We start from the raw sequence: 17,667 nt of genomic DNA on the forward strand, positions 1-17,667 counted from the left end.
GCTTAGTTCAACTCGTGCATTTCACTAATTTGAATTTCAGTACACCAATAATTGGGGCTATAATTTCAGCGTATCAGATTAATATTAAAACATTATTGTTAATGATTGAAATTAAAAATCGATTATTATTACAATATTATTTTTAAAAAATATAAAATCAATTGATTTTTAAAAAAACATTGAAAAACTCTTGCCGAAATCAAACAAGTTGACCATTTCGAAGTCTTGAACTATGAATGCATATAAATTTATAGATGAAAAACAATATTATTATAATGGCCAATATAGATAGCGAACCAATCAAATGGTAAAGAATTGAATTTGTTTGCAATGGACTATTAGTGGTGACCAATGGACGACTAATCACCGATTGTATATCATCATGTTCAATCGTATTCGGTGCCAGCCGTATACATTTACATGATGTATGATTGACAAATGTTACCGTTTCAGTCATTGTTGTGAAATTTGTTTTCATTGCTTTTAAACGCGGTGCAATACGTTGACCAGCCGATACTTGTTGTCCGAGCATAAAATAGTTGACAAAAAATACTTTCTCCACATTTTCTACAGTTTCTGGTCTACACAATTCGCCGGGATTTGGACAACAGCCTGTTTGATCTGAACAACGGTGAATTATCTGAATATTTTTATTACCATCAAATTAGTTATGAATGAGTTTCATTTCGAATTCATTTCTTATCTGTACTCACTGTTCCACGTGGATAAAAAATTTTATTTGTTGATGAGGGAGGATAAACAATTAAGGGTCGTGGATCACGACAAAGCCCAACAGTATTCATTAGATTGATGTGTAGTATGGCACGATCTTGCATAATTAATCGATGTTCAGCAATTGTTGAATGTTGTTGTTGTAATGTTAATTTGGCTGCATTTATCATGAGCAAATTGCCGGAATAATAGTTTAACAAAGCAAATATCACATAAATTAGAAAAAAATGTCGAGAAATTGTTCGATTTGTCGTTGTTAAATTTGGCCTAAAAATTGATTTCAAACTTTCAATGATGTTGTCATGGAGGCCACAACAAACATATCTAGATATTTTTCGTATTCGTCGTTGAATCAACATCTTAGTTTTTGTTATCGTAACCCTTTTTTCGAATAGAAAATTTAGCAAACCAGATAACAACAAACGAAATCATAATCTTTTTGATGGATAAGTTATTTTAAGGAAAATCGGTTGTTTGATTTTAATGAACAAGTCCTGATTGAAACAATTAGACAAATTTCAAAATAATTGATAATAAACATTGAGCAACAATCATCATCAAACAGAATAATTATCCAAATAACTTGCCTTTTGTTGATTCAAGAATTCACGAACTGACGTAATTCAATATGTATTAAATTTATCTTCATCCTTGAATGATGATGGTAAATGAATTGACAAATAAACGGTAGATTAATTCAATTAACTTGTTTAATATTAAACTTGTTTTAATGTATTTATAACTTTGAATATATGTACATTATTTCGATATCTGATTATATGAAATGGTGCATTCATCATGAATTATGGAGCATGGTCGTCTTGGTGAAAACCATCGATGGCTTCATATATTCACTTATGATATTGATTCTAATTAAACGTTTGTATTTTCTCTATAAAGAATTCTAACTAGACATCAAACTGAAATCCAGCAAATTGTTTTTGGTTTTTTTGTTTTCAATAAACATATTAATCTTACAAAACATAATCATGGAGTTGGCTGGATGTTGATCATTATGACGTTCTTGGATTAATATCGTACATGTGTATGTTTGTTAGTATGTTAGTGTTGTTTCTTCGCTAAATTTATCATCATTTGATGCATATTCGAAATGATTTCATTATTGTCGTAGTGGTATAATCAAGTATAAATGAAGATATATCTTCAATGTTTTTATTTTTGATTTGATTTTTTTTATCGTATATTGAACATATTATGATTGTGAATCTTAATCCATGGCAAATAGATTTTAAATTGCATAGCCATACAATTATGGATGTTTCATATGAATATTGAAAGAATAATTTTCATTAACCATTCTCATAGTCTATAAATTTATCAAAGAAATTGGATCAATTTAATTAATATCAATATGTCTATATTCTAAGAAAAAGAAATATATTTTGAGCCGGATTCATAATTGGCGGAAATTAAACCACAATCAAACAATAAATTATTAAAAATGGAAAAAAATTGATTTTATTTTTTTCTGATAAAATTTTTTTTTAAAGATATAAATGGACAGATGGTTGTTAAAGAGGTGACAGTGAAGATGTGAGGAAATGGATTTTGAATTGCACATTGAAATTGAAAGCCACTTGATACTTTACCTTATTTATTTTTTCTTTCTTTCTTTCTTTTTTGTTTATTCATAATGGAAAATAAGTTGCTAAGAGACCTGAATGTCTAGATTATGATGATCAATCAAAAAATGGAACATATTACTCACTATTTGGATTCAAAACGATGTTGTCAAGTGGTCGGAGACATCGCTAGACATTTGAAATAAAAGATATTTCACTAAAACAATATACAGTCAGCACTCGATTTACTCGGAATACTGTTCTAGAGAAACTTGAATTTGTTCGTAAATAAAAATTCACTGTTTTAACAATGACTTTTGAAAGTTTTAATTCAAATTTATCAATGTTCGAGTATTCAATGTTGAGTTTTTAGGGTTATAAATTAAAAAAAAATCGAAATGCGAACAGAATTGAAATTTATGAAACATAATCCGACTATTCCAAAATACAATTAATTGAAAAGGATTGTTGATTTATTTTTCGAGGAAAATCATTATAGAAAGACCGAAAGATTGACGAGTACTGATAAATTTTTCAAAATGTTAATCAGTTCGGGAAATACAAATGTTAATTTCTAGAGAAATTTTTTGTTTGAATGTATGTATAAATATTCGTAAATCGGTTGATGACTGTATTTCTTTTGGATCGATCTATTGATTAATTGATTGATTGATCTTGATTTTTCTCCTATTTTCTAAGTTCTGACGTGACATTAAATACTTGAAAAATATATAGTAACTAGCTAGAAAAAAGGGGACTGTTTTTTTTTGATACCGGATTATCAATACTCTTTCAATACATTTTTTATCCACTTGAAATTCCATACATTTCAAATTTGAAATGAATGGTTTTAATAAGACGATGTAAAAAACATTAAATTGGTTAATCATTTTCATTTAATTTTTTTGTCTCATTTGATCAAAATCACAAATCAATAAATCTATACTAATAAATCAATCTATTAGAATTTAATTGAATTTGATTTTATTATATTTCATTTATCCGAATTAATCTGATTGGATTTTTTGGAAACAAATTATCATGCGAAAAAAAGGATATAGTGAACAAATCCAGACGATCAATAAATTGATCTGGTTTGTCACTATTATATCATTTCAGCTAATTATTCCATGTTGGACGGATGAAGAACCGAATATTGGTAAGTGAATTTAAAATCAGTTAGAATTCATTTTATTGATTGTTTAATTATTTAATTAGATTCATCAGGTTGGATTGTTGCCGATGCAACAAAGAATGATTGGCCACTTGTAGATCATAGTGTTGGTGAATTCTATATTTACAACAAGTTATCTGACAATGATGAATTAAAGCTGAATACAAATTTAATGCCATTTGATGAAAAACAATCAAATTGTTCCATTTCATTTAATGTAAGCATTTATTATTAATAGAGTGATAAAGTGAATTGATTCTGACAAAATTAATTGTATCATTTTTTTAGTATTGGAAACCTGACAATGATTTTCGTTGGCAATATAAAGGAAATTCAAATGAAAAACGTATTGAATTAGAAAATAGAACTGAATTCTTTTCAACAAAATGGGAAAGATTATCAGCCGATCAATGGAAAAATCTCATATTACTTGCAAAGGATACAAAGGCAAAAATATTTTTTAAAGATATTGATGGTAATTAAAATTAAATATTGATTTTCAAGATTATCATAAAGTATTTATTTTATATTTGAATCATATAGTTATTTATAAACAAAAAATTGATTTGCCAAAAAAGGATCATCAAAATCCAAATAATAATTTCCAAAATTTGGAAGATGGATTCAAAAAATTTGACGAAAACAGTTTCGAATATGAGGGATCAGTTAATAAATCAACATTACAACATATAATGTCGAAGGATGATTTTGGCAAAACATGCATACTAATAAAAGTTAAACCTGATGAACAAAAAAATCTTTCAAAACAAAAGGTAAAAATCAGCATAACATTTGACCAGGAAACGGATGCAGTTGAACTTCCTCTTATAGTCCCAAAATTTTGTTTGGGAGATTATTTGGCATTAAAGCCTAATGGGCCAACTATGATCACTATCAATGTTGAACCTGGTAAAAATAACTTTACAGTGGATTTTTCAACAGATGGAAATCAAAATATTAAACCGAAAGTACCAGAAAACAAAATCGATGATAATTGGATATTCAATCATCCATTGTTTGATTATAACATAAAGTTGAAAAAAAAACCCGATGATGCAACTGAATTTTTTGCCTGTGATGTAATGGCAAATTGTTTTCCATACGTTACCAAAGATGAACTTTTTTATGAACTAGAATCATTCAGTCGAAATGCATTAAGTCAATCACCAATTATCCGAAGATATGCTACAAAAACACCTGTTTATGAAAAAGAGACAGAGACGACAGAAGAACAAACTCTGAAAAACATCAAAAAAGAGATGAAATCTAATAATGCAGATATCAATGGAGATATGATGATAGAAATTCATGAAGTGAATGAAACACTTATCGTTCCATACATTGATCTTCGCGCATATTCTGCATTACTATTGCCTTCATCTGAAAATGACTCATATTTTTTGAAAAATATTATGATTCATAGGGGAAACATCGATATCGTTGATACAATTCAATTCAATTCAGATTTATATTACTTAAATGGATTCTCAGATCTTTTGAAACCTCGAATGTCCGATTTATTCAAAGATTATTGGCTAGAATTTAAGTTCGAACCATCGAAGAATTTCAAAGACTTGAACTTAACATTGGAAGATCCATCATCAACAATAAAAAAAACTTCCAACCAAGGTTTGTTTGTTTGTTTTTTTTGTTTGATCAAATAATTCATTTCTTAATTCGCTCAAATCACAGAGATTAAAAATATTGTGGGTTTCAGCGAATGGGTAGAAGCACCATATGAAAACAATGAAAAAGACCTATCTATAAAAATCGAATCAAATTCAACGGATTGTGATAAATCATTCGTTAATGCCACAATTCAAATTATTTTTTATAATGGAAAAATTTTGAAACAATCACCAATCACTTTTAAAAAAACTGAAAAATCTTGCAACTATGTTAGTGATTTAAAAAAAGAAAAAATTATTGGTCCATTCAAAATTTTCTATAAATTCGAAAATCCTACTCATGATAAAAAACTGTGTGTTTTATCTGTAGACAAAAAAGGACTTGATAAAGAGGTAAGTGAATTTAAACATGAATTGAAATTTAACGAATCGCTTTTTTTAAAAAAATATAGCCCGTTTCACCTAATAGCCCAACGTATTCTTGGTTCGATAAAAAATTGGACAATTTATATGATTGTCCAGTGAATTTTGAATTCGATCAAAGGTAATTTGAATATTGGATATTTTTCATCATTTTGAAATTTTTTGTTTTTTCCATACAAAAATTAGCACTAATCGATGTTGGTTACAAACCATTTATCATGATGTACATGTTAATTGTAATTCAACAGTTGGCTGTTCCAACATTTTGGATAGAAAATTATTCAGAATGGATTTATATCGAACTAAAGATGGAACATTCGAATCAAGTAATGGAATCAAAAAATTTTATTTTCCAACCACCATGAACAAAAACAAAATCCAAATTAAAAAAAATGGCGACCAAAAAGATGATTTTTGCATTTCATTCAATTATTTTGGAAATGGAACTCGAATTTTTATTAGCCATGATCAATCCACTTCATTATATTCACCATTATGGTTTAATTCGAAAATCGAACCCGAACATCAAAACATGTTTAGTTCGTCGCAAAATTTGCCATCATTTATTTGCGCTAGTCACTTATCAGCAAATCCTGAAGAAGTAAAAACAATATTTGTATGGTTTGAACAATCGGAACAGGATGAAGGCTTAAAATATATTGCTGATTTCAATGCTCATAATCAAAATAGAAATGCAAATTCCCCCCTTAATTCGTTTAATCTTGATGATCTGAAAAATGATTACTTCATTCCACACGAAAATATCATACAAATTGATGATAATTCACTTGAACTTTTGTTATCACCAACTGATGTTAACGGAGCAAGCAATTATGAAATTAAATTGACAAGTCAATTCATTTATCTAAATCAACTCACCAGTGCCGATACATTCGACATTGATTTAGCTTTCCGTAGTATCGCCGGTAATTTGACCCAGAATGGTGGTGATGTTTTTATTGAATTCCGACCGTTTTCTGAAGATCCGAAACGAATTTCAATTGCGGTAAAATTTAGTATAAAAATTATTGATAAACGTCTGATGTTTTTTTAATCTAATCATTTAATTATAGGAATTTAAAGAAAACGAAGTAAAATCCATCATTTATAAAAGAATGAATCAACATGTTGATAAATTTCAGATACAATTTGTTTTCAAAATGGACAAATCGAAACAGAAAACTGATCTTCAATTTACTTTAAATGGAATTGCTTTAAATGATCCATGCATTGACAAAAATATCAATAATATATTTTGCAATCAAAGAAAAGGATTGGGGGAATGTAAACGATTTTTTGCTCCTCAACCATTTCATCGCTGCAGATGCGTGAATTATACTTCGGGCAATGAATGTGAACAGATTGATTATTGTATGCGTGACCATGGCAGCGAATACTGTATTCACAATAACCTAGGACTTTGTAAGAATTCAGAAGCGGACTATGAATGCAGTTGCCAACCTGGCCAACGATGGGTTCGTTCTATGAGATGGTGAGTATTCCAATTACAATTTGATATGAATTATCTAATCAATTTTTCGATTCTAGGTGTTTGGCTCCATTTGAAAAAGATTGTCCAGAGAATGAACATTTGGCATACACCCATGAGAACAGATCAACCTGTATGTGTGATGAAAATTTTGTTCGTATCAATAATTCTTGTGTCAAATACGATGTCTGTAATGCGAGTCATCGACAAGAAAGTGGCGTAAAACCGATAAAACCATGTGCAGACGATTTAGCTATTTGTCAACGAATTTCGAATCAACTATATCATTGTATTTGTCCATCGAATCTTTACAATGAGAAAGGTATATTTTTAGAATTCTTATTCGAATAATGAATGTTATTTGAAATTTGTTATTATTTCTTAGGAATTTTTGATTCGTCGGCTCAATGTAGGGATCGTTTTTGTGATCTAAACATGGAATGTGACCAAAAATGTAATTTCACCAAGACTACTGGCCAACACAATTGTACTTGCTTTAACGATCTATACGAAATGGATTCAGATAATAAATGCCAAATCAAAAGCAAATTTGAGAAAAAACTTTCCAAATGTTTGCCAGATGATTCAAAAATATTGAAAAAGTTTGAAATGCCATACATTGATAAAAATGATAAATGTAATTGTAAACTTGGTTATAATTACAGTGAAACAAGTAAAAAATGCGTAGGAAACGGTAAGAAATTTAATAATTAAAATCTGAAATTTCACATTGAATCATGAAAATCATATAGATCACGATGAAATTCATGAAAAACTTGGTTGCAAAAGTTTTAGCTTGGATGATGATGGTAAATTTGAATGTCAATGTCCGGAGGGCCAACAATTTGATCATCAATATGGCAAATGTCGATGGAATCCATGTCCACCTAATATGATTAAATATGCTAGTAACCAAAGTGATAAAAATAATTTTAAATGTATTTCTCCTTGTGATTCGAAACTGGTTCGAAGGTATTATTATAGATGATATTCATTTTATTTATATCTGGTTGCATCAAAATCATTTTATCATCCATTATTTAGTTGTTCAGCATCTGGTGGGCCATTCTATGAATGCAATTCCATAAAGGCAATTCGATCTTTGAAAATTCACAATGGGAATTGGGATATAGACGAACCATTTGTTCAAGGATTTCATAAAAAAATTATTGATACATCAAATTATTGTCAATGCATTTTTGGCTTACAAACGAATTCAGAGGGGCAATGTGTACCTGATAGTAGCAATTATTATTATACAATCGCAATGGATTTCAAAAAACTCACTAGCAAAAATCTTGTATGTATTCGATTTCATTTTTCATTATAAGTTCTTTTTCTGATTTTCATCATCTAATTTAGACTGAACACTATTTCCACGAAATTCTGGAAAATTTGTTTGATGAAAAAAAATTGAAATTTTATGATATCACCTGTACGGAAAATGAAGACGATTCTTTAAAATGTGCAGCCACATTATTAATTCCAGCAAATATTGATATAAAGCTAGATGAAATCATAGGAAAGTTGAAAAGTTATTGTATTAGTAAGGATCAATTATTCTTGAATTCATCTAATGATTCATGTGTGTATTTATGGAAAAAAACAAAAAATGAGGGATATCAAATCACAATTGAACGAAAAATTAATTCTATAATATCTATAGATTCATATGATGTAAGTTTTAATTTAAATTCGGAATTTAAAATGATTTTTTTTCAAATTCAATCATAGATTTGTCAATCAAAACCGTGCGCTTTGTTTCCCAATTCAAATTGTAAATCTTCAAAGGATCCATTTGATTTTGATTGTAAATGTAGTGATTACTATAAACGTGATGAAGATTTTCCAACACCATCGATGGATAAATATCATGCATGCAAATGTAAATATTAATTTTAAAATCTTAATCATAAATATAAATCAGTATTTTATCTTTTATCTCTTCAACATAGTGAAATCATGTCAAGATCTAGAATATCACTGTCAAGATCCTAAAGCAAAATGTTTAATGTTGGATGGCCATAATCCACATGATATTGAACAGATACTACAAGCAAAACTTGCATTTGATTCATCAATTATTTTCAACAATAATGGTGATCAACAATCACCAATGCCATTCTGTCTTTGCAGCAATGGCTATTTACTTAATAAATTGAATTCATCATGCGATGGTAATCAATTATTTGATCAAATTCATAAAAGTAAATCTAATCAAATATTTTTAATCAATAGATCATTGTCAAAAACAATGTAATAACGGTGATTGTTTTTATACGATGTCACAAAAACAAGAAACATGTATTTGTAACGATGAATGGATGGGTGAACAATGTGATGTTAAAAAATCTGATGTTAAAAAATCTGATGATGATAATAATAATAATGGTTATAAAGTATCGACTATCATATTGGCCATTCTAACGGCATTGTTAATCATAGGTGTTATATTTTTATTTATGCGTTCACGGTAAGTAATCCAATAACAAAAATAATCAACAGATTGAATATTTGTACAAATATAACTATAATATAGACGATCATAATACACTATAGTTGGATACAGCCATCAACATCACGAATGGTAACGAACTTAGAATTGAGAGGACATCATCATCCCGTTCCTGACAAATTTAATGTTCAAATTTTACGTGTCTCCAAATCCATTGAATTTGATGATTGATTATAAATCTATTTTTATTCTTTTCCAAATTGTTTTCTATTTAAATAAAAATAATTTAAATTTTTTATCTATAAAATCAAAAGAAATTATCTATCTGTTGATGAATTGACTGATGACAATGTTAAATTCTGCAATGTTAGTTTTTTCTTTACATATCATTATTTTGAAAAACGCATAAACCAGTGTGCTTGATTTTTTATCTTAAAACAATTCATTAAATTGATTATTTTGAGGGTTTTGACGATCTGGCGATCATGCATAACGTATAACATCTTTACTGGAATTAATTCTCCTGATGTTTGTTATAGGTTTATCATCGGTTTGTGTAAAGCGATATTTAAACTGATGTCGGGATTGGGATTTAAACCCAAGCTAACAATAATTGATTGGTACTTGAGACTAGTGCTTATAGATTTTAACTAAATATTACTATCATTTTTGAATCATGTATGAATGAAATAGATAAGTTTCAAGCATTTTATTTAATCAAAGGTCCTTTTGTGCTTTGCGACAATGTTAATCTATGAAAATTTTATAATTTTTTTAAGGTCATATTCATTAAAGCGAATTTTCAATCTGGATGAAACCACTATGTACGTTATCATCCGATAAAAAATAAAAAATACAACATTTCAGAGAATTTTTTGCTTGCTTATTTTTATTATTTATTCACTAACAGCGAAGCATATATGCGTCGTTTTTAAATATTGAAAAAATTCCATGGGTTATGGTTTTAGATTTTTTTCTCAAGCGTCGGTAGCAAACATGTTAATTTTAGACCAATTTTAGAACAATTTAATTGAATTGTTTAAAAAAAATCAAAACTGGTTAAAATTCTATTGAACCAACTGGAATGAGATGTTACTGGTACGGATGTTGATGTTATTGGCATTCGGGTTGATGTTACAGGTACGGATGTTGATGTTATTGGCATTCGGGTTGATGTTACAGGTACGGATGTTGATGTTATTGGCATTCGGGTTGATGTTACTGGTACGGATGTTGATGTTATTGGCATTCGGGTTGATGTTACTGGTACGGATGTTGATGTTATTGGCATTCGGGTTGATGTTACTGGTACGGATGTTGATGTTATTGTCATTCGGGTTGATGTTACTGGTACGGATGTTGATGTTATTGTCATTCGGGTTGATGTTACTGGTACGGATGTTGATGTTATTGGCATTCGGGTTGATGTTACTGGTACGGATGTTGATGTTATTGTCATTCGGGTTGATGTTACTGGTACGGATGTTGATGTTATTGTCATTCGGGTTGATGTTATTGGCACGGATGTTGATGTTATTGGCATTCGGGTTGATGTTACTGGTACGGATGTTGATGATGTTGGTCCTTGGGTTGATGATGTTGGCCCTTGGGTTGATGATGTTGGCCCTTGGGTTGATGATGTTGGTCCTTGGGTTGATGATGTTGGTCCTTGGGTTGATGATGTTGATCCTTGGGTTGAAGATGTTGATCCTTGGGTTGATGATGTTGGCCCTTGAGTTGATGATGTTGGCCCTTGGGTTGATGATGTTGGTCCTTGGGTTGATGGGGTTGTTGGTTCGGGTGTTGATGGTGTTGTTGGTTCGGGTGTTGTTGATGGCGTTGTGGGTTCAGGTGTGGGTGGTTTGGATGTTGTTGATGTTGTTGATGGTTCAGGTGTGGGTGGTTCGGGTGTTGTTGATGTTGTTGATGGGGTTGTTGGTTCGGGTGTTGTTGATGGTGTTGTTGGCGTTGTTGGTTCGGGTGTTGTTGATGTTGTTGATGGTGTTGATGGTGTTGTTGATGGTGTTGTTGATGTTGTTGATGGGGTTGTTGATGTTGTTGATGTTGTTGATGTTGTTGATGTTGTTGATGGTGTTGTTGATGTTGTTGATGGGGTTGTTGGTTGATGGCGTTGTTGTTGATGTTGTTGATGGCGTTGTTGGTTCGGGTGTTGTTGATGTAGTTGATGGTGTTGTTGATGTTGTTGATGGTGTTGTTGATGTTGTTGATGTTGTTGATGTTGTTGATGGTGTTGTTGATGTTGTTGATGGTGTTGTTGTTGATGTTGTTGATGGCGTTGTTGTTGATGTTGTTGATGGCGTTGTTGGTTCGGGTGTTGTTGATGTTGTTGATGGTGTTGTTGATGTTGTCATAGATTTGATGATTTCATCAGCTCGGTTCAATAATGATTTAAATTTCTTGAACATTGTCAACAATTCTAATTCTAAATGAGCAATTTTGATCGGGTTATGTGCATTTTCTAACTCTTCTTTGTAATGTTTCATATGAGCCAGTTTGGCTGCAATTTCATCTTTTAATTCAGAATCGGGCAACAATTCCATTACATGATCGCCTTTTTTTATTAGTTCATCGGCTTGTCTCAAGACATCGTCTCGATTATCTCGTTTAAATCGTGGATTTGCTTCAACTATTTTCCGAATGGGTTGTCAATGAAGAATAAGCAATGTTACTCGCAAATAATGAAGAATTTAAAAAAAAACTACCTACCCAAAATACTAGCCAAGTTCAATGTTAGAATCAACAATAATGATACCGTAAATTTCATTTTGTTCGTTTGTGGATTTTCGGTTTATTTCAAAATTTCGTACAGTATCAAAACAATCGCGACAATAATTTTAAAATTGAAAGGAATTGTAATTAGAATATATAGCAATGAAAAAAGTCAATTGATCAATCGGTTGTATTCTTTTGAAATACTTGAAATTTTTAATTAATTGAAAATCAAGGATGTCTTGGTTTTTATGAGAAATTTATTGATTGTTTAATGAGATTGTGAAAAAAAACAGTAATTGGCTTAAATAAACACATTGCAAATCGATATAATTTTAAGCGATTAAAAGGATCCTCATCCTCAGATATCCATACTTGAAACAAAAATTACCTTAGTTAGATTTTTAAAATTAGATTGATTTCTTAAAATAAGGTCATATTAATTAGAGCGAATTCTCAACAAACATATGGATGAGATCAACTATGCACGTTATCATCATATAAAAATACATTATATCCGTATTGCTAATTTTTGTCTGGTTATTTTATTAATTTTTGAATATTTAATTTTTTTTTGATCATTATCATTACAAATGAATTCGTATTTATTTTGAACTTCCTTTCCTACTAATTCCACTGGTTGATATTGACGTATATCGATTACTAGCACTTCGTTTTGATTTTAGTTTCAATGTTGTTTTTCGTGATGAAATTCTTGATCTACCAGCATCATTTGATCGTTTGTGACTTGAATTCGCTTGACTATTCTGTATTCGGCTTATGCCTGAACGTCTTTTTCCATATTTACTACTATAAATAGATTTTATTAATATTAGTCTTGAATCTTGTTTACAGCAACAACAATAACATATTGATAGAAAAATCGCAGTGATAACAGTAGATAATATTATATAAATGATAGCTTTTAAACAACACAATACAAAAATATTAATCAAATTAATTGAATGAAATTAAAATGAAATAAAAACTCACATTTTATTCCAGTTGAAGGTTCAGTTGGTTCTAAAGAGGATGATGTTGTTGTGTGATCTGTTTCGGTTGTCGATTTCGTATGCAAATTTGTTCCTGTTGTGAGAGATGATGGATTAGTGAATTTTGTTGTTTTGGTAACAGCACTGGGGCTTGTTTTTGTTGTAATTGGAAAAGCTGTAACTGTTGTCGTTTTAATTTCTGATGAACCGATACAATTGAAAAATGATTGATAAGAATGACTTTTAAATGGATATGATTCTTCTTTACTATTATAAACATCTTCATTAAACGAATATATCGAATCCCTTGCAAATAAATAAAATCGGCCGTTCGCAACAAAACCTTTCATCACAGACCATTTGACTGGCTTACTGCAAGTTTTAAATAAAGATTGTTCTATTATTCGAATCTGATTTGGATCAGCATTATCGTAACAAAGTGAACGAAATTCAGTTATAATTAGGTGGGTTTTATCTTGTATTGTAGAATCTGATGTACTATAAGCTGCTATTTGTAATGATGGATCGCTTTCACTTTGATTTTTTATCGTATAAAAATATCCAGGCCTGGTAGTAGAAATTGTTATTTCATTAAAACGATTGGTTAAACGCCAGCCGACAATTATTCGAGAATGGGACAGATCATAACAAAGTCCGAAAGATGGATATACTAGTTTCCATGTGATTAAACAAAGCCAATCACTATAACTATCGATTAATGTTACAGTGTTGTACGTATACTGTTTAATATTTTTCATTTGTTTACTATTATAAAGTTTTGGATATTGATCCGACATTGGTACTGATTTTTTTCGTAAATATAACGTATTTATCGCCATGTCCATTGATTCACGATTGATTAAATAGACATTATAATCTCTGGTCACTAATAACATATTCGTACGAATCATTCCAATGGCCAAAATATTTAGATCATCGCTGCCATTATAGCCTGCTAATGTTTTCACACAAACCTCCTGTTTTGAAATTTTACCATCAAATAAAGAAATCATTATTTTTAAGTTGATTTGCTCTACGAGAAAAATCTTACATCTATGTCCGCAGTCTTGATCATAAAATTGATCGATAATATTACCAAAACCATCTGTATTTCCGCGTATTGGATCATAATAGATCTAAATGCCATGGTGAACGCCAACAAGATGGAATCAAACTCGTTTCGCTTTAATTGGTGAAAGATTTTTATATACATTTTATTATTAGTTCGAAAAAATCTCTATTTTATTAGATTTATAATTAGATTTATTCGAATTGAATACAATTGTTTCGAATTGATTCGGAAATGAAATATCTGATTTAGTTTTTAATATTATTTATTTGATTGTTGTAGATTTTATTTCTCAACCAATCTAAATACTTAAAAATGATGAAAAAACATGTAACATGAAAATTATGGGACCATTTCTTTTGGAATTTCGGATTTTGTTTTGAGTATTTGTGATTGAGATTTGGCCAATTTTGTGCACACAGCAATCGATTTTGATCTATTCCTTATAAATGAGCCTTTAGGTTTTAAAGTAGAATCACTTTTTTCAACCCTGGCCAATTGGCTTTTGATTTTTTTCTTACTTGAAGATGAAACGGCAGTAATTGATTGTTCATCAATAGTTTTTACAGATATTTTAGATTGAATATAACGGCTTCGTGTTAGAATTTGATTTGAATTATCAATTTTCCGTTTAAGATACATAATACAACATAAAACGCATGTAAAAATAATCAAAAGAAATATGATAACTGCTATAATCCAATAGATTACTTTGAATTTTAAAAAAGTCACATTAATCAATTGTAAAATCAAAAAATCAAAATTTTCGCTTACAGTTATTATGAGGTTCAATCGTAACCGGTGGAATTGTCGTTATTACTTCACATTTGAAAAAAGATGAATATGTTTGATTTTTAAACATTACTGATTTTTGCTGTATATCGTTTTGAATCAGATAATACAGTTTCATCAAATGAATAAACATATGTATTACTAAATAGATAAAATTTTCCTCCCACATTAAGCCCATAGATTATATCAAATTGGACAGGATCATTACATGGTTCCTTTCTAAGTGAAATTTCTTGATGTTCATCATTGTCAAAGCAGAAATTTTGAAAATCTTTTATAATAATACGTTCGGTACTATTAGCAACGAATCCACTATCACATGCGAATGGGGCCATTTGAATCAAATATTGTTCATTAGGTAATGAAAAACGACGAATTGAATAAAAATAACATGGTTTAATTGATGATATAATTATCTCATTATTATAGGTATTGAATTTCCAGCCTATTAATAAACGATCAGATTTAATAGCATAATTAAGTCCAGGCATTTCATTTCCAGGATTATCCGGAACCACACAAAGCCATTCATCATAAGAATCAATTATTGTAAATGCATAAGTTTTATGTTGCTTGATAAGATGGAATCGGTAATCAGTGGTTAATGAAGGAAAATTATTTTGAATTTCAAATGATGAATTAGTAAAATTAAAACAATCATGGTTTGTGTCGAATTCGTTGAGTTTAATAAGATAATGAAAAAAATCTTTTGTAAACAATATTATATCGGTTCTGTTAAGACCGATGAAAGTGATGGTTTTATTAACATTGTGTAAATTTTCTGAAAAAGGCTAAATAAAAAATTGTGATTGAAAATCTCATTTGAAAAAATAATTTTTTAATTCTTACATCTTTACCGAATAGGGTTAGATTAAACATAGCATTCAAACTGAAAATAAATGATGAAGTTAAAAAAAATTTAATTACAATTGAATTCATTTTAATAAATATCACTTCAATGAGAATATTAAATAGGAAAATGTTCATTTGTCTATTTTTATTATAAAAATCGTATTTAAACAATTATAATTAGAAATTTTAAGTCCATTTTCATATTCATATTCGAACTATTTAAAATTCAATTTAATGTTTTTAATTTCATTAAAATTGTTCGAAAATTTCACTTTCACTACTGTTTGGTGAGTCTTGGAAGGAATTTCTGGCAGAGATTTCAATTCTGATGATCTTGTTTTATCGGTCAATAATGATGAAGTAGTATTATCATTAGTAGTAGTAGTAGTAGTTTTCGGTAATTTATTACTACTGGTTTCTTCAATATCCGTTGTTTGTTTTTGCTGTTTCGAATTAAATGTTGAAAGATTTTTTTTCGAAAAATTAGGGAAAATTGAATTTTTATAACGAATCAGCAAGGCAAGGCAGCATAGGGCGGCCAGCAATATGAACAAAATGATCATTATAATAAAACCATTTTTCGCTACAAAATACCAATTCATCATTAGTAAAATACAAATTCCATTCATGTTAAAAATGAGATTTTTTTTTACTCACCTAAAAAACTAGTTTCAGAACAGATGAAAAACGAAGACAATTTACGTTTCTCGATTGGTACAGCTTTATTGGCCTCGGAATAAGCATCTGCACTGAAAATTAGTACATAATTCTTTTCGAATAAATAGAAATGATTATTGGCTACAAAACCAGTTGTTATTGGCCATTTTACCGGATCGTTTTCACAGATTTCATCATAATTTTTGATGATAATCGTCTGCTTATGTTTATCGCCATAACAAATCAATCTAAATGTATTTTTTAGATCACAATTGCCCAAGAAAATACAATAATAAAGAGCTATTTCCAATCCATTTGTTGTGTTTGAATGATGTAAGGTATAAAATGTAGCATATTCATCGGATGATATTGCTAGTTCTTTAAATTCTTGAGAGAAATGAATGCCTTCTTGTATTCCATGATTGATTAGATTGAATGTGAGGCCATTCACTCTCGTTTCTTTTTTCCATGGGGTTATAAAAAGCAAATCAGAGTCATCATTCTTCCTTATGAGTATGAATACAGTGAACGATTTTGTCTTAATTTTGTTGAAATCAGACGATTCAAAAAGAGTGGGAAATTTGACCGACATTGGTATAGGTGTTGCATTTAAATATAATTTATTGGTGCTTGAATCGAATGATTCTTTGGACATTTCATATACATAAAAATTTCTTGTTATAAGCAGAAAATTCTTTCGAGTTAAACCTATTGCCAAAATGTTCAGCTCATTTGTACCTTGAGCTTCATCCTCGGCAAGTGAATGACATATCTGATTCGATTCAGTTTCGTTAGTTGTATTGATGAATTCAATGGATAAAATTGACCATAAATAAACCCACCAAACGAAACGGATTGCATAAAGTTTGATTAACATTGGCAATTTTCAACTGTTAAGTATTAAAATTATAACACCAATATACACTTGGAATTCAAGAAAATAAACATTAAATCTTCTAGTAAAAAATAAATTATTAAAACAAATACTAAACTATTGTTCTATGATTGAATTTTAATTTAATGAAATTTAGAATCATTTACCATTGATTGATGAAAATCTTTACACTGATAAAAAATTCGATTGCGATATT

At 29.5% G+C, this 17,667-nt stretch overlaps 5 protein-coding genes and 1 long non-coding RNA gene across 14 annotated transcripts; 2 read left to right on the forward strand and 4 right to left on the reverse strand.

Moving 5' to 3' along the window:
* Window positions 1-73: 73 nt before the first annotated feature.
* Window positions 74-1,822, reverse strand: LOC113799618 (uncharacterized). The gene is made up of 3 exons (XM_027350283.2): window positions 1,320-1,822; window positions 714-1,226; window positions 74-640 (listed from the first exon to the last, which is right to left on the reverse strand). The coding sequence occupies exons 2-3, from the start codon at window positions 1,089-1,091 to the stop codon at window positions 200-202; spliced, it is 819 nt and encodes a 272-aa protein (XP_027206084.2). The 5' UTR covers window positions 1,092-1,226; window positions 1,320-1,822; the 3' UTR covers window positions 74-199.
* Window positions 1,823-3,212: 1,390 nt separating this feature from the next.
* On the forward strand, window positions 3,213-9,782 carry LOC113799383 (uncharacterized). Its single transcript, XM_075820652.1, has 17 exons — window positions 3,213-3,474; window positions 3,534-3,706; window positions 3,778-3,964; window positions 4,033-5,118; window positions 5,182-5,510; window positions 5,570-5,661; window positions 5,727-6,546; window positions 6,614-7,032; window positions 7,089-7,351; window positions 7,415-7,723; window positions 7,782-8,001; window positions 8,074-8,329; window positions 8,392-8,706; window positions 8,764-8,914; window positions 8,985-9,206; window positions 9,268-9,502; window positions 9,569-9,782. Exons 1-17 carry the CDS (start codon window positions 3,357-3,359, stop codon window positions 9,576-9,578), a joined length of 5,205 nt encoding a protein of 1,734 aa, XP_075676767.1. The 5' UTR covers window positions 3,213-3,356; the 3' UTR covers window positions 9,579-9,782.
* Window positions 9,783-10,483: 701 nt separating this feature from the next.
* On the reverse strand, window positions 10,484-12,378 carry LOC113799382 (uncharacterized). Of its 9 annotated transcripts, none has more exons than XM_075820659.1 (5): window positions 12,212-12,377; window positions 11,816-12,131; window positions 11,714-11,731; window positions 11,556-11,598; window positions 10,484-11,465 (listed from the first exon to the last, which is right to left on the reverse strand). In XM_075820659.1, exons 1-5 carry the CDS (start codon window positions 12,267-12,269, stop codon window positions 10,524-10,526), a joined length of 1,377 nt encoding a protein of 458 aa, XP_075676774.1. In that variant the 5' UTR covers window positions 12,270-12,377; the 3' UTR covers window positions 10,484-10,523. The 9 variants fall into 9 exon arrangements, with proteins under 9 accessions (XP_075676774.1, XP_075676775.1, XP_075676779.1 ...); XM_075820660.1 differs by having other exon boundaries at window positions 10,484-11,429; window positions 12,212-12,376; XM_075820664.1 differs by having other exon boundaries at window positions 10,484-11,285; window positions 11,714-11,745; window positions 11,839-12,131; window positions 12,212-12,375.
* A 362-nt stretch (window positions 12,379-12,740) lies between these two features.
* LOC113799607 (uncharacterized) lies at window positions 12,741-14,440 on the reverse strand. The gene is made up of 3 exons (XM_027350270.2): window positions 14,258-14,440; window positions 13,208-14,183; window positions 12,741-13,136 (listed from the first exon to the last, which is right to left on the reverse strand). Exons 1-3 carry the CDS (start codon window positions 14,417-14,419, stop codon window positions 12,820-12,822), a joined length of 1,455 nt encoding a protein of 484 aa, XP_027206071.1. The 5' UTR covers window positions 14,420-14,440; the 3' UTR covers window positions 12,741-12,819.
* LOC142645144 (uncharacterized) lies at window positions 13,527-15,851 on the forward strand. The gene is made up of 4 exons (XR_012846322.1): window positions 13,527-13,670; window positions 13,772-13,937; window positions 15,241-15,425; window positions 15,497-15,851. It is a non-coding gene; the product is annotated as an uncharacterized LOC142645144 (long non-coding RNA).
* Window positions 15,852-15,985: 134 nt separating this feature from the next.
* LOC113799595 (uncharacterized) lies at window positions 15,986-17,666 on the reverse strand. The gene is made up of 3 exons (XM_027350258.2): window positions 17,618-17,666; window positions 16,577-17,500; window positions 15,986-16,502 (listed from the first exon to the last, which is right to left on the reverse strand). Exons 2-3 carry the CDS (start codon window positions 17,451-17,453, stop codon window positions 16,135-16,137), a joined length of 1,245 nt encoding a protein of 414 aa, XP_027206059.2. The 5' UTR covers window positions 17,454-17,500; window positions 17,618-17,666; the 3' UTR covers window positions 15,986-16,134.
* Between the last annotated feature and the right edge of the window lies 1 nt (window position 17,667).

Source organism: Dermatophagoides pteronyssinus, unplaced genomic scaffold (assembly GCF_027571235.1).
Source record: "Dermatophagoides pteronyssinus isolate colony J.1.1.1.1 unplaced genomic scaffold, Derpt_VIB-CSIC_2022.12 sq0007, whole genome shotgun sequence".
NCBI lineage: Eukaryota > Metazoa > Arthropoda > Arachnida > Sarcoptiformes > Pyroglyphidae > Dermatophagoides > Dermatophagoides pteronyssinus.

What these genes read in the sequence shown, in the direction of transcription:
- LOC113799618 (XM_027350283.2), bottom strand. Translation starts at nt 1,091, where the DNA reads ATGTTGATTCAACGACGAATACGAAAAATATCTAGATATGTTTGTTGT. An exon ending in TTTTTTATCCACGTGGAACA is followed by an intron (nt 641 to 713) that starts GTGAGTACAGAT and finishes AAAAATATTCAG; the next exon opens with ATAATTCACCGTTGTTCAGA.
- LOC113799383 (XM_075820652.1), top strand. Translation starts at nt 3,357, where the DNA reads ATGCGAAAAAAAGGATATAGTGAACAAATCCAGACGATCAATAAATTG. An exon ending in GAATCTTTACAATGAGAAAG is followed by an intron (nt 7,352 to 7,414) that starts GTATATTTTTAG and finishes ATTATTTCTTAG; the next exon opens with GAATTTTTGATTCGTCGGCT. An exon ending in TAAATATCATGCATGCAAAT is followed by an intron (nt 8,915 to 8,984) that starts GTAAATATTAAT and finishes TCTTCAACATAG; the next exon opens with TGAAATCATGTCAAGATCTA.
- LOC113799382 (XM_075820656.1), bottom strand. Translation starts at nt 12,269, where the DNA reads ATGAAATTTACGGTATCATTATTGTTGATTCTAACATTGAACTTGGCT. An exon ending in GAACTTGGCTAGTATTTTGG is followed by an intron (nt 12,132 to 12,211) that starts GTAGGTAGTTTT and finishes TTCGGAAAATAG; the next exon opens with TTGAAGCAAATCCACGATTT.
- LOC113799607 (XM_027350270.2), bottom strand. Translation starts at nt 14,419, where the DNA reads ATGTATATAAAAATCTTTCACCAATTAAAGCGAAACGAGTTTGATTCC. An exon ending in TCAAGACTGCGGACATAGAT is followed by an intron (nt 14,184 to 14,257) that starts GTAAGATTTTTC and finishes ATTTCAAAACAG; the next exon opens with GAGGTTTGTGTGAAAACATT. An exon ending in ACCTTCAACTGGAATAAAAT is followed by an intron (nt 13,137 to 13,207) that starts GTGAGTTTTTAT and finishes GTTGTTTAAAAG; the next exon opens with CTATCATTTATATAATATTA.
- LOC113799595 (XM_027350258.2), bottom strand. Translation starts at nt 17,453, where the DNA reads ATGTTAATCAAACTTTATGCAATCCGTTTCGTTTGGTGGGTTTATTTA. An exon ending in TTCTGAAACTAGTTTTTTAG is followed by an intron (nt 16,503 to 16,576) that starts GTGAGTAAAAAA and finishes GGTATTTTGTAG; the next exon opens with CGAAAAATGGTTTTATTATA.